Source organism: Lipophrys pholis (genome assembly GCF_963383615.2).
Source record: "Lipophrys pholis genome assembly, chromosome: 10".
In the NCBI taxonomy this organism is placed as follows: Eukaryota; Metazoa; Chordata; class Actinopteri; order Blenniiformes; family Blenniidae; genus Lipophrys; species Lipophrys pholis.
The window spans coordinates 19,015,616-19,030,102 of record NC_137640.1 but is presented as its reverse complement, the minus strand read 5'-3'; the positions used below and the strand labels follow the sequence as shown (position 1 = coordinate 19,030,102).

Genomic DNA, 14,487 nt, shown 5'->3' with positions numbered 1-14,487 from the left:
TACCTATGATGCTTTTTGAAGTACATGTATGTAATACATATGTGTTGATTGGTTCTCAGGTCCAGTAGAGATCACTTCAGCAGAGCTTTCTCATTCTGGACAATATTCATGCACAGCTAAGAATGCTGCGGGCTCCACCCATCGACATGTACAACTCACCGTGCAAGGTAAAACCATGTTTATCAAGAGATATATGGCTTTCTAAAGACTTTTTCTGCAAAAGGCAAAAAGATATATAACTTTCACTAACCAATTGCATTTTGGGTTGTGGGTACAAGTCTATTTTCTAATGTCCGTACCCTTGGTATTTTCATTTTGGTGGCTATGTTTAACATGGATCTATTAAATCTTGTATACCCAATTGTTTCTGATCCCTCCTATTAGAACTCCCAGCAATCCAGTTCCATCCATCAACCCTGGATGTGATCCTCAATAACCCCATCACTCTGCCCTGCAGGGCCACTGGCTCGCCAAGGCCTACCATTACTTGGCAGAAGGAAGGCATCAACATACCAAACACAGGTGATTACTGCTATCTCTGGGTGCCATTCACTGTCAGTGATCAGTCATGACATTGTGCCTTCTGCTTCTTGCTAGGTGGTAGTTTCGCAATACTTCCTAATGGAAGTTTGCAGATCTCCAAAGCTTCTTCATCAGACACTGGGACATACATATGTGTGGCTCAAAATCCTGCTGGCACTGCTTTGGGCAAGACCAAACTCAGAGTGCAATGTACGGTACACTCTTCATTATTACCATGTATTCAAAATCTGTTCAACAGAAAGAACTGTTGTCTGACATTTTATATAACAATGCTATTGACATGTATATTTGTGTTGCATCCTATAACTAAAATATTAGTTTTATTATTATTTATTATTTATCCTGATAAGTAACATTTACTTCATCCATACTTTAATTTCCATCATTGTTGGAATACTTTCATCGTATACAACCTGTTTGCACTGTGTTTTGCAGTACCTCCACTGATCAGCTCAGAGACACAGAAGTATGTTGCACCTGTGGACTCTTCGGTGACACTCCAGTGCCAAGCTGAAGGCTTGCCTCCTCCTTCTGTCACATGGCATAGAGAAGGGCAGCGTCTAAGTGAGTCTGTCCGTCAGCGGGTGCTCAGCTCAGGATCCCTGCAGATCGCCTTCATTCAGCCAAATGACGCAGGAAGATACACTTGTACAGCTGCCAATGCAGCAGGCACTGCCAGCTTGGAAATGAGTCTTACTGTACAAAGTAGGTACCACACCGATGTTCCACAAACTAGAATTATAGTGCTTCAGTTGTGCACTGTAGAAATATAACTGTTTTACTTTTCTATTAAGACCTCAATCACGTTTCATTATTTCATTGCACATTTCCAGCAGTCATGATACTTTTAAATATATGACTATACCAATGCTTGAGTGAAAGATATTGTTACTTTAAATTTCTTCTATATCATTGTCAGTTCCTCCCTCCATTCGTGGTGGAAAACCAGAGGTTGTGGTGGTGGAGAACAATCAGGCCCAGCTGGTGTGTGTGGCAGAAGGCATCCCTCAGCCCAGCCTAACCTGGGAAAAAGATGACACTCCGCTCAGTGAAGGTGCAGGGGAGTATACCATCCTGCCCTCTGGGGAGCTGGTGATTGACATGGCTCAGGTATGTATCAAAAAGAGAGAGCACTGTTTTTGTAAAGGTTAAAGTGCATTTCACCCATTTTAGTAGTATAAGGGTCATATTAAAAATTGGCTTGAGAACTCCTTTCTTATTCCTTTTTTTGTAAATCCTTCATCCTTCTCACTGTCCTCCTTTCTCTTAACCTTCCCTCTCGGCCCCAGCCCAGTGATGCTGGCATTTACACTTGTGTTGCCACTAATCCAGTCGGCCAGGACAGTGTGATGGTAACCCTGTCAGTTCACACTCATCCAGTCTTCACTGAGCTTCTCAGTGATGTGGCGCTCAACAAGGCAGAGCGCCTCCTGTTGGCTTGTGGGGTAAAAGGCATCCCCCTACCCAGAATCACATGGGCCTTCAATAATAACATCATCCCAGGTATGAGTCTTTTTCTCCATGTGTTCATTGTATCACCATGTATTACTATCCAATTCTCTAACAGTGCTTTTTGGTTGATGCTATAGTTCACTACGACCACATGAATGGCCACAGTGAGCTGGTGATCGAGAGAGTAAGCAAAGACGACTCGGGGACCTACACATGTGTCGCAGAAAACAGTGTAGGAACCATCAAGTCTTTGTCCTTTGTCTATGTTAAAGGTAAACCCAAACTCGTACCTTCATATTTGCTCCTTTACACAATAAACTTTCCCCTAAATAAACCAGTTTATGTGTAAGGTAAAACCAGATATTCTCTTTTCCTTATCATCTGTTCTCCAGAGCCTCCAATCATTGATGGCGACCTTCACGCTAACCGCATTGAACCTCTTGGTGGTAATGCCATTCTCAACTGTGAAGTTCGAGGGGAGCCGCTGCCAACCATCCAGTGGAGTAAAAATGGAATCAACATCCAGATCAGCAACCGAATTCGCCAACTGGATAACGGCTCATTGGCAATCTATGGGACAGTGGTACAAAAACACTTGAGACTTATGCCGTTGACAGTTGATCTTTTTCAATTTAATATGTCAATTTATTGCGTGCCATACTGTGTCGTGTCAAAAGCCCGACAGACCTGACTTGGGCCAAATAGTATCACTGGACCAAAATTTTACCCATTATTTCCCCAAAAAGTCAACATGGAGTACAGTTGGCAAACAGATACTCAAGAAATATGCCGAGCTTGATGAGAAATAGAGTTTATTCTCACACAGACAAACCCGAGTCAGATCATGATACAGACAGACAAACGTGTTATTTTCCTCTTTTTTATATTCTCCTGAAATTCCATATGTGGTAGGATGCCTCTTGCCTTATCTTCAAAAGGAAAGCCTTTGGACTTTCTGTAAATAACCACAACTTTTAAGGCAGGATGGTAACTTCAGTCTGCTTTTAACCCCCCGACTGGTGCATTCCTTCTACACCTGTCTAAGTCTATTTCTAAAAGCCAAACCTCTGACCCCAGTCTTGAAACACAAGACACAAGCAGTAAACACGTGTATACAATAGATGGATTCTAAATGCAATACCATACACATGTCTTATGTCTACTTTACTTGTTATGCAATTCTGTTAACCAATATAAACTTTCCTGAACAACTGCTCACAAATGTCATAATCCCAACAAACCAGAACTGTGTTGTTGTGCCAGTGTAGCTTTGATTGTGTCATTTTCTTATTAATTTCCAATGGTTGGTTAGTAACTGTAGCTAATGGCAGCAGTTGAACTATGTGATTTATTTTTTGTGCAGTGTAAAGCTACACACCAATTTGCAGAGTGTGCAGCCACCTTGGGACCATTGGCATAAGTCACGTTAATTATGTGCACCTTCTGATATGCAGTTTGTGGTCCCCATCAAAAATTGCACTCGATAAAATGGTCTGTTAAGTGTTCATCCGACAATGATTATAGACTTCCATCATTACTATTTAGTATATGATGAAACGTACTGACATAAAGTTGCGTCATACACATATAAATCATTGTCGTCTTTGTTGATACAGAGTGAAGACTCCGGCAGCTACATCTGTGTAGCAACAAATGATGCGGGAGTGGTGGAAAGAAGTGTCACTCTTATTTTACAAAGTAAGTCTATCTGCGTCAGTCAAATTTCACATCAACTTCACAAAACTTTTTACAACAAGCACTAAGAAAAGCACTGCTGTGTTCTTGCAGGTGCACCCATCATTACTGTAGAGCCAGTTGAGACGGTAGTGGATGCTGGCACCACCGCTGTGCTCAACTGTCAGGCAGATGGTGAACCCACTCCCATGATAGAGTGGTCCCGTCAGGGCCGCCCCCTATTGGGTAATGACCGCTTCTCCACTTTGTCGAATGGTTCGCTAAGGATCAGCAGCTCCCAAAAGGAGGACACGGCTGAGTATGAGTGTGTGGCCAGAAATTTGATTGGCTCAGTGCTGGTCAGAGTCACTCTCATTGTACAAGGTATGTTGGGCTTTTTCACTACACCATGATTTTGTTTTGCATTGTATCTTTTTCTGAATGAAGCATTCATCCTTCTGTGTTCTGTAAATTCAATAAATCAAAAAAGTGCTTTCAGTCCGAACTGAAAAGCCATTAACTGCAGGATATCTATACCTGCCCAAAAGGGTGACAATTGCAGGTTAAGATTTGAGACATACCATACAGCTAATTTCAGTTACATATTTTTGCAGTTCATGGAGGCTACTCAGAGTGGGCAGAGTGGGGTCCTTGCAGTGTGTCCTGTGGTGTCGGAGCCCAGACCAAACTGAGGCAGTGTAACAATCCTCTTCCTGCCAATGGAGGCCGTCACTGCATTGGAGCAGACCTGGAGACACGGACGTGTCAGGGAAAGCCTTGTCCAGGTAAGACTGCCTTAAAGGGCACATTCAAAGGATTCATCCTTCATAAACAAAGATAGAAACATTATGTATTCCTCTTTCTCACTGCAGTGGATGGTAACTGGTCGGAGTGGTCTGTCTGGGAGGAGTGTTCACGTACTTGTGGGCAGGGCAACAGAACCAGAGTCCGGACCTGTAGCAATCCTCCAGCTCAGCATGGAGGCAAGCCGTGCGAGGGCAAGGCGGTGGAGGTCATTATGTGCAGTGTCAGACCCTGTCCTGGTGAGAAAATACTTAATATATAAATGCCAAATTGAATTTATTAAACAGCACCTGTTTCATGAAGATTGTTGTTTTTTATTTCTCATGTTTTTGTATAAAATTTTGATTTTCTTTACTTTTTGATTCCTAAAATGATTTTCTGACTCCACACAAAGAAATGTTCTCTATTTTCTAACTATTGAGTGATCACTGTTGAACTTGTGTGATAAAACATTTTGTGCTGCAATGAATATGTATGCAGATAATAAAATGTAGACCTGTGATATCTAATCTTTACTCTCATAGTGGCTGGAAACTGGGGGTCTTGGTTACCTTGGAGCCAGTGCAGTGAAACCTGTGGTAAAGGCATGCAGTCCAGGATCCGGCTGTGCAACAACCCTCCTCCAGCATTTCATGGGTTTCAATGTGAGGGCACAGACACCCAAACACAAGTGTGCAAGGAAAGACCTTGTCCTGGTAAGAGCTGGATTATGCTTTCAGGAACCTTTTATGAATTTATATGCACAGGCAATTGCGATTAGCACAATTTTAGATTTATTAAAATTTATTTTCTATTATTTTCCAGTGGATGGAAAGTGGTCATCTTGGGTGAGTTGGGGAGCCTGCAGTGTTTCCTGTGGTGGTGGGACCAGACAGAGAACACGTCTGTGTGCCAGTCCTGCCCCACAGCATAGTGGAAGGCCATGTGAGGGCAATGATGTGCAAATAGACTTTTGTAACAGCGACCCCTGTCCAAGTGAGTTATTTTAACCCACACTGTTCTGATATTCAATTTTATTTCACAGAAAATCACTTCAACACCTTCAAATGTTTTCTATTTTGAGAAATTGTGTCCTTAAAGTTATGTTTCATATTATTTTTCACTTCCCATGTGTCAGTCAGTGGTAACTGGGGTCCATGGAGCAGCTGGGGAAGCTGCAGCAAGACTTGTAACAGTGGTCAAATGCGACGCTACAGGACCTGTGACAACCCCAGACCCGCCAATGGCGGGAGAGCATGTGCCGGCGCTGATACACAAATACAGAGATGTAGTACAGCCACGTGCCCTGGTGAGTCAAAATGTTTACCGCCGCGTTGATGTCATGCATTACGCATGTTGAATTTCTGCCCTTCCTGCTAAAATAAGAAATGTAGCTTTGTTTAACAGAAAAGGACCAGAGATAATCTTTACTTTTATCCTATTTTCTTTTCTTTTTCCTAATTCAGCTTGGTTGTGAAAATCTATCACAACATGACTGTTACAAAATATTTCATCCATCTAAATAAAATTAATGAGGATATAGACCTTCAAGCACTTTCAGTATGAAAGACATTATTTATCGGTGCCTTATTGGGCAATTTGCAGACCTTAAAGGCCTCCATAGATCTCAACTTAAACAGTTGACACTTGTTTTGATAGATGCACATTACTTTAATTTGCATTTACATTTAGTTTGCATTTACATTTTGTTAAATCTTTAAATTTATTTAAAATACTAAGCAAAAGCATGATGCTTGCTCAGGAAGTGTCCCTGAAACATGTGACCGGTGTTCATAAATAAATTTTTTTAATTCACATCCAGTGATTGTTTTGGGGAATATCTGAAGAGCAATGGAATTTATAATATGAACCTGCAAACACCTTATTCATACAAAAAACTGCACCATACCAATTCCAAAAAGCCTGACAAAATTGGTTGATTCGCACATCCCTTTTCAAACTAATTAACTTAAAACCAATTAAAAAATTGGTTACAAAAATACTTTAGCGACTGTTTTATTATTAGAAGTATCCATAATTTCTGTATTTTGTCACATCTGTCTCACTGCTCTCGAATTATTGATGAGGTAATATTTCTCACGATCATGTACAAACTGTGATTTGTGTGTTTTTGCGTTAATGTGTCGTTGTCGACTGCGTCCTTGCAGTTGATGGTAACTGGGGTCCATGGCAGACGTGGGGAGAATGTTCCACTTCTTGCGGAGGTGGGGAGAGGACACGTGTCCGACTCTGTAACAGTCCGTCTCCTAGCAACGGCGGCCGGCCGTGTCCAGGTGACACCACCCAGCTGTCCAGGTGTAACACTCAAGCCTGTCCAGGTAAGACATGTGATAAAAGCGCTGTACATGGGTATGTTTGTATAAAGTATACATTTTAATTGTTTGACATTGTCAGGTGGTCCCCAGAGAGCTCGAGGAAGCATCATAGGGAACATCAATGATATTGAATTTGGCATCTCCATCCTCAATGCCACCATCACTGACGGCTCCTCCGGTAGCAGAATCATCAAAGCTACTATTTCTAATGTTCCCAGGTCATTAGGTCAGTTCTGCAGTTTTCTATGTACATTGTCAAAGTCCATATCTGAGCTGTTCACTAAACTCTTCTGATCAAAACTCAATTTAAATATTTAAACCAAAGGTCCGGCTATGAGGAAGCTTATCTCCATCCTGAATCCTGTTTATTGGACGACTGCACAGGAAATGGGAGAGGCTGTCAATGGCTACACACTAACAGGGGGGGTCTTCAGGCGAGAGACTCAGGTGGAGTTTGCTACAGGTAGGAATGTTTTTTGGGGGCCTATGGACAGAGAAAACGTAACATTAGTGTGTGCTAAGTAAGTGGGCTCCCCAAATTTTTTGACGGGATGTGATTGAACGTCACCAGGTGAGATCCTGAGGATGACCCATATCGCCAGAGGCCTGGACTCTGACGGAGCCCTGCTTCTCGACATTGTCTTAAATGGACACATCTTACAGCTTCCGTCACATGCGGACATTAGCATCAAGGTACAGGAAATAAATGCAAGAAAAAATAAGAAATAATGTATCTCCTGTTTAATTGCACAAACTGTATTCATTAGTCTTTCTTTGCACACTGTTTTGATTCAGGACTACACGGAGGATTATATCCAGACGGGTCCAGGCCAGCTGTACGCTCTGTCCACTCGCATGTTCAGCATCGACAAGGAGAGCGTACCATACTCCTGGAACCACACCATCTCTTACGACCTGTCTAAAGGGAAGATGCCCTACCTGGTAGAAATGCTGCAGGCCACAGCCATCAGTGCTCACTACCACCCTCTGGAGGAGGTGTTGGAGTATAGCATTCAAGCGAGCATCACCAAGGGTGAGCGTTATGGCTTGACTATTGAAATGATACATTTGCAAGCAAGAAAAAAAGATTTTTTATGTGAATCAGATGGAGTCTGGGTTTAGTTGCTCCTCTCATGATTTCAGGTGAGCGCAGCAATCAGTGCCCCAATGGCTTCACTCTGGTGTCTGATGGACCTTATTGTTCAGGTATTCACATCCATTGTACCCTGTTTCAGTAAAACAACGATAACACATGAGTTTGAAATCTGTGTGTTCTTATTGTTGCCACATTGTTATAAATCTATGTCTCACTTGTGCACCACAGATGAGAATGAATGTGAAGTTGGGAACCCATGTTCTCACACCTGCCACAATGCAATGGGCACCTACTACTGCTCATGTCCTCGAGGTCTCACCATCTCAGCTGATGGCAGGACCTGTCAGGGTAAAATACACTCCAAGTGAAACATTTACAGAAGTTTACAATTTTATATGACAGCGACCGGAACAGCTAACAAACTGTTCTCCTTGGTCTTAGACATTGATGAGTGTTCGCTGGGTGGGAACGTGTGCCACAATGGTCAGGACTGCGAGAACACCATCGGCTCTTACAGGTGTGTCATGCGCTGTGGACGCGGCTTCAGGAGAACCGCTGATGGTCTCAGCTGCACAGGTATGACGGCACACATCACTGAGCTTTTAAGTTCATTTAAAGTTCATGAAAATAATGAGATATTTCATGTGTTGCTCAGATGTGAATGAGTGTCTGGAGTCCAATCCATGTAATCAACACTGTCTGAACACTATTGGAAGTTATCGCTGTGCCTGTGAGCCAGGCTATCAACTCAGGAACAAACGCTGTATCGGTGAGGCAGCTCCTCCTCTTCATTAACCGCTTAACGTGAAACACTTTCCACATTGAAGTTCTGCTACAAATACTGTGTGTGCAATCCTTTGGTTATAATGACTTTATTGCTCTTTAGCATGTTTCTAAAAGTCTTTTATGGCAGTCATGAACAGTTATGGAAAAGTCGCGTTTTTTATTGACTACTGATCCCAAGCGCTGCTAACAATGAATGTTCATAATTAACATAGAAAGATAAAGTATGTGCTGTGTGACAGCTGTGGGCAATGTCTTCATCTTTCTTTTATGAATGATATGTAAACAATAGAACATATGGAATGTTTGTAACCCTTAAAAGTTTTTCTTGTTAACGTACAATTTGTTTGGGGGGGAAAAAAGATGACCATGACCAAAACCACTGCTCATTCTTGTCCTTTCATATTACTACTGACAAACATATTTTTAATAAAACCTTTGTAAGAAATCTGATAGTGAATTAAAAAATACCAAGCACCTGATTTTCATAACATGACATATTATGTAGAATAAGATGTGTTGAAATTATTCACAATTTATGTGGCTCTTTTTTTGTTTTTGGCAAAATTATATAATGTGTCTTAACATTTGAGCTGTAGTGCTGCAAATATTATGAAGCCTATTTGGATGAAAATGATTCTCTTTTTCTCTTCAGATATAAATGAGTGCAGACAGAGGGTTTGTCGCTCAGACCAGCAGTGTAAAAACACACGTGGCGGTTACACTTGTATTGACCTGTGCCCCAGTGGGATGACTAAAGGCGGAAATGGAACATGTGTTGGTGAGTGTCCTGCGTCCACCATCGAGGAAGCAGAGCAGCGGCTGTAGACAGGCAGTGACCGACTGATGTTAGATTTGTGTGCTGAGTTACTCAAGAAGGGACTATTTGTGCTGTTCGTCTGACTTAGACATTGATGAGTGCAACGATGGCACCCACCAGTGCAGATACAACCAGATTTGCGAGAACACCAGAGGGAGCTACCACTGCACCTGTCCACGCGGGTACCGATCCCAGGGAGTAGGACGACCTTGTGTTGGTATGTACTCTGCTTGTGCACTCTCAATCAGCTCATTACCTTGTGCTGCACTGCTGCAGGAATGCATCCTGGATTCTGGACAGAAGGTCTTATTTTTGCATGTCCATTTTATTTCATATGTTTTGGCGGCGTACCTAAAATGAAATCTGAATCTGGGTTCCAAATCAACTCGCAACATTTTCATATATATCACAAATATTCATTTGTGATTTATCGTTTTTGTTTCCTGGAAGCAGGAAAAAGAACCTTCATCATGTAAAAACAGACCAGATTTGCACAACAGAGACTAGACCACCTTCGCTGCCTCATGTTTAAACCCTCTTTGAGACGCTCACATTTTCTAAATCATACATTCACACATTTTGAGTATTTTTAATGATAAGCCAAGACAAGAGGGTTTTCTGTAAGTTTGTACATTAAGTCAGTTTACAAGCTGGAAGTTATTGTTTATGTATATTATCTTGCTGAACTACACCTGCAACTACGATAAACTTTGGTTAGTCGCATTTCTTTTTCCGCAGCAATTTAAAATGTATTTTAAAAATCCCATTGACTTCCTGATCAGGCAAATTAGGATGATGCTTATTTTCTTATTGGCGTACCGATTTAAGCGCTTCCTTCAGCAATGCCTTTGCTAAAGCATGCAGAATGGCCAGCCATTAAACACTGTGGAATGTTTTGCACTGGCTTCTCTGCACAATTCCCTTGAGCTTGCTTGCTTTTGCTTTTATACTTGTCTCCGAGTACTGAAGTGGAAAGTAGTGATCATATGGTGCCACTGCTTTCCTACAATGATGCTGGGTTTGGCCTGGTCTGGGCTTGTGCTATTTCTCCTTTCCTGCACTGTTGGATAAGTGGTAGAGAAAAGTTTAGGGGGGAAGAGAAGTGATAATAAGTGGCTCCTCCTCTGGACCAGTAAAGGACCAGCACCATCACATCACAGCTTCATATTCCTTTCACTGTCTTTTATTTCACACTATTTTCAAACTGTTTCCTACCTCTTACTGTTTGGATCTTGCTATTCAGTAGTGTTGCTTTGTAATGGCTTAAAATCTATGTCCTATGTTTCATTAACACTGGATGCTTATTTCATCTCAACATTGTATATATCTATCATAACAGATATTATTACATTTAAAAAGAAAGAACTGTCCTTAGAACTTTTTTAATATAGAGGGGGGGGGGGGGGAATCTATCTTTCTCTCTTTCAAATTAAAAATGAATGTGTTTAGACTCAATACATTTCTTTCTCAGGGACATGAAAATGTATTGGGACAGAGTGGGGTAATTGACGTATCCCCTTTTTCCCCCCCTCACCCTTATCTTTCTCCTCTATTTTCATGACCTGCACCAACTCGTTTATTCCTTTTTATCACCTTAATTCTCTTTTTCTTTTGTTTTCTTTGTTTGCACCTTTTTGTCCTTCTGACCTTTTTTCTATGACCTTCCATGTTTCCCTGGTGCTGGTCTGTCTTTGTGCTGAGGGCAGACATAAATGAGTGTGAGCGGCTTCCGCAGCCTTGTGCCCACCAGTGCATCAACACTCCTGGCAGCTTCAAGTGCACCTGCCCCCCGGGGCGCCACCTGCTGGGCGATGGCAAGTCCTGTGCTGGGCTCGAGCGCCTTCCCAACTATGAGAGTTACTCGTATGGCTACCGCACGTCTCAGTCCTCTCCTGAGCTCAGCGCCCGCCAGCGAGTGTACCACAACCTGGCCTCTCACAGCTACCATTCCTACGCTGCCGCCAGACAGAGGCGCTACCAGAGCCGTAGTCGCAGAGAGACCCTCATACGCACCTTCTCCTCTTGTCAGCAAGGGTTTGAGCCCAGAGGTGGCCACTGTTTAGGTAAATATGGAGGACAGGCAGGGTTGAGATGAGAGAGAGGATCAAAAGTATCAGAATTATAAACTATGAGCTTAACAAATTAAGCTTAAGAAAGGTTGTTCTGTGTTTTGCAGTGTTCTTTATATCATGCTGTGTTCGGTGTGTGTGTGTGTGTGATGCAGACATTAATGAGTGTGAAGTGAGAGACACCTGTCAGCACGAGTGCATGAACACACCAGGGAGCCACCGATGTCTCTGTCCTGCGGGCTATCGCCTGATGGCCAACAGCAAGACATGTCAAGGTGAGACCATCAGTCCCTTTTCTCAGGTCGTGTGTCCAGTTCAGCCCCATACACTGACACAGTGGTACTGTTAGCCTCACCTCTTGCCTTTTCAGCACTGTTTAATGTTAAATCTACAAAATGATCAGCATGTGTGAAAAACCTTGATTACGTTTGACAGTTTAGTGCATATAAAAGAAATTATTCAGTTCATAGGCTCAAATCAATGTGTGTGGGATTGTGTAATCTAAGTGGAGGCATGGCTTGGAAACGTCATCTCACACTTTAACCTGAAAATATGCAGGTTTAGCAATTTTGATTGAGCAAATCACACAGAAACTTAGCTTGTAGCATTATATATTACATACATATTTAGAGATGAAGTTTGTAATTTATTTTTCACTTGTCCTTGATGACCGGTGAGACTCAGTCTCAGAGCGGTCTATAAAACACAAATAAAAACACTTCATTAATCCCAGAGGCAAATTCAAACGTTGCTAAACGCAGAATGTCCATAAGTTTATAAATAAAGCAAATGTCTGCGTTTGTGTGGCCACACCCTTGACTCTGTTAACACACACGGAAATAACCATTACAAAATTTAGCTCTCAGCTTCTGTTATTTTTTCATAGACTAAAGTTATTTAGCCAGGTGTCTTTTCTATGCCACTCTTTTTCTTGACCTCAAACATTCAGGGAAACCAAAGCTGCAGGTTTCATATGTTACTTCCTGTACTCACTCACCTTTTTGCTGCATATGCAGATGTAGACGAGTGTCTGGAACAAAACATCCAGTGTGGCGCAAACCGAATGTGCTTCAATATGAGAGGAAGCTACCAGTGCATCGACACACCCTGTCCACCAAACTACCAGAGGGATCCGGCCACTGGGTAAAACATCACTGACCCACAGTCACCACTCAGAAAGCATAGCTTAGTTAGTAGATAGGATAAAAACACTCCTGAAAGAAAAATGTTTGCTCTTTCTCAGATACGATAGATAGATAGATAGATAGATAGATAGATAGATAGATAGATAGATAGATAGATAGATAGATAGATAGATAGATAGATAGATAGATAGATAGATAGATAGATAGATAGATAGATAGACATAAATTCAAGCCTGTGGAAAACAGTAAAGCATCTTACTGTTCTGAAAATAATTCAACTCGGGATTTTAAGTGAATATGAAAAGAAATCCACTGCAATGCAGTCAGAATTATATATTTTGGATATTTTTCTCTCACACCCACCTTCTTGAACTAAAATCCACTTTATTGCAGGTTCTGCCTGAAAAACTGCCCTCCTAATGATCTGGAGTGTGCCCTGAGTCCTTATGCCCTGGAGTACAAGCTGCTGTCCCTCCCTTTTGGCATCGCAGCCAACCAGGATCTCATCAGGCTGGTGGCCTACACACAAGACGGAGTAATGCACCCCAGGACCACCTTCTTAGTGGTGGATGAGGACGTCACGTTGCCATTTGCCCTCAGAGATGAGAACATGAAGGGGGTACTGTTCACTACACGGGCGCTGCGAGAGCCGCATACGTACCGCATGAAGGTGCGAGCCCTCTCTTATAACGAGCACGGAGGCATCGAATACCAGACAACTTTCATTGTCTACATCGCTGTCTCCGCCTACCCCTACTGAGAGCACTTTAAAGAGACACAAGCGTGAAGGTTGTTTGCAAGCTCCTTGGAAACAGTGACATAGTGCGAGTGAGCGGCGGTGGTTTACGGCCACCATCGGTACCTTGACTGAACAAGAAGCACAAAGAGTGGATGTGGGAGAGTGGCCGGTTAGTGCATTAAGCCACGAGCACATGACGAAATGTATGTGACCAGAAGCAGACGCCTGGAAGATGCCTGGAGAAAACCTGGATTCAACCGGCAGTTTATTGGCTCTCATCGCTGGAAAACCTCCCATCAGCCGGTCATTCAAAAGCTTGTTGTCTTGTTAATGTCTCTGCCCACTCTCACATGTATAAGTAATAAGATAATCAGATGGAACCCTTAAACACCAAAAAAGTCCACCACTGGCTCAGAAAGGAGATTTCAACTGTTTTACTTCCCTTCTTTATCTACATCTACCTATTACTAACTTATTGGGAAGTGCTTGAATATGAAAATGGGATCCCATCTTTGTTTGGTCCTTGTATCATCAATCACTAGAGTGGACGTGTGACTGTTCATATCAGGTGTTTCTAAAAGGTCACTGTCACATATTCTGCATCCTCAGGTAGCAACCCATCTAAAACACTAGTGAACAAAGTGACACCGCATTAGTTCTGATGCTGATTCATTCATCAATGTAACACTACAATGCTTCATCCAGTAACTGAAACCAAGATGTATTTTATTTTTTATGACTTGTACATAGTTGTTGTTTTTATCATATTGTAATGCTATACCTGTACTTATATCCATTTTCTAATAAAAAAAAAGAACTAAATGAATGAATGAATGAATGCACACTTTCAGTAGCTTTCGTGTCTGCAGCATTACTGCTTGATCACAACAAGGATTTTTTTTTCCCAATGGAGACAGTTTATTTCATAATCTGAATCATTTTATAACTCCAAATGTCATGTGAGCTGCCAAACCTGACACTGGCAGAGTATTTAAAAACAATTCTGTTTGTACTGTTTCATTGGTGTGATAATTGGTGGCGACTCTA

General features: G+C 42.0%; 1 protein-coding gene across 1 annotated transcript in view; it reads left to right on the top strand.

The window, feature by feature from the left end:
- hmcn1 (hemicentin 1) overlaps positions 1-14,242 on the top strand; it is a 93,143-nt gene extending 78,901 nt beyond the window's left edge. The window contains exons 78-107 of the mRNA XM_080473483.1: positions 60-167; positions 385-522; positions 598-732; positions 979-1,248; positions 1,463-1,653; positions 1,833-2,046; positions 2,133-2,267; positions 2,388-2,578; positions 3,612-3,693; positions 3,784-4,053; positions 4,284-4,454; positions 4,542-4,712; positions 4,998-5,168; positions 5,278-5,448; positions 5,591-5,761; positions 6,621-6,791; positions 6,868-7,014; positions 7,114-7,251; positions 7,360-7,481; positions 7,584-7,821; positions 7,932-7,994; positions 8,113-8,232; positions 8,326-8,460; positions 8,540-8,653; positions 9,323-9,448; positions 9,576-9,704; positions 11,194-11,550; positions 11,712-11,831; positions 12,573-12,699; positions 13,095-14,242. Coding sequence (XP_080329609.1) covers positions 60-167; positions 385-522; positions 598-732; positions 979-1,248; positions 1,463-1,653; positions 1,833-2,046; positions 2,133-2,267; positions 2,388-2,578; positions 3,612-3,693; positions 3,784-4,053; positions 4,284-4,454; positions 4,542-4,712; positions 4,998-5,168; positions 5,278-5,448; positions 5,591-5,761; positions 6,621-6,791; positions 6,868-7,014; positions 7,114-7,251; positions 7,360-7,481; positions 7,584-7,821; positions 7,932-7,994; positions 8,113-8,232; positions 8,326-8,460; positions 8,540-8,653; positions 9,323-9,448; positions 9,576-9,704; positions 11,194-11,550; positions 11,712-11,831; positions 12,573-12,699; positions 13,095-13,461 — 5,063 coding nt within the window. The 3' untranslated portion in view covers positions 13,462-14,242. The remainder of the gene's footprint in view (positions 1-59; positions 168-384; positions 523-597; positions 733-978; positions 1,249-1,462; positions 1,654-1,832; positions 2,047-2,132; positions 2,268-2,387; positions 2,579-3,611; positions 3,694-3,783; positions 4,054-4,283; positions 4,455-4,541; positions 4,713-4,997; positions 5,169-5,277; positions 5,449-5,590; positions 5,762-6,620; positions 6,792-6,867; positions 7,015-7,113; positions 7,252-7,359; positions 7,482-7,583; positions 7,822-7,931; positions 7,995-8,112; positions 8,233-8,325; positions 8,461-8,539; positions 8,654-9,322; positions 9,449-9,575; positions 9,705-11,193; positions 11,551-11,711; positions 11,832-12,572; positions 12,700-13,094) is intronic.
- The last annotated feature ends 245 nt before the right edge of the window (positions 14,243-14,487 follow it).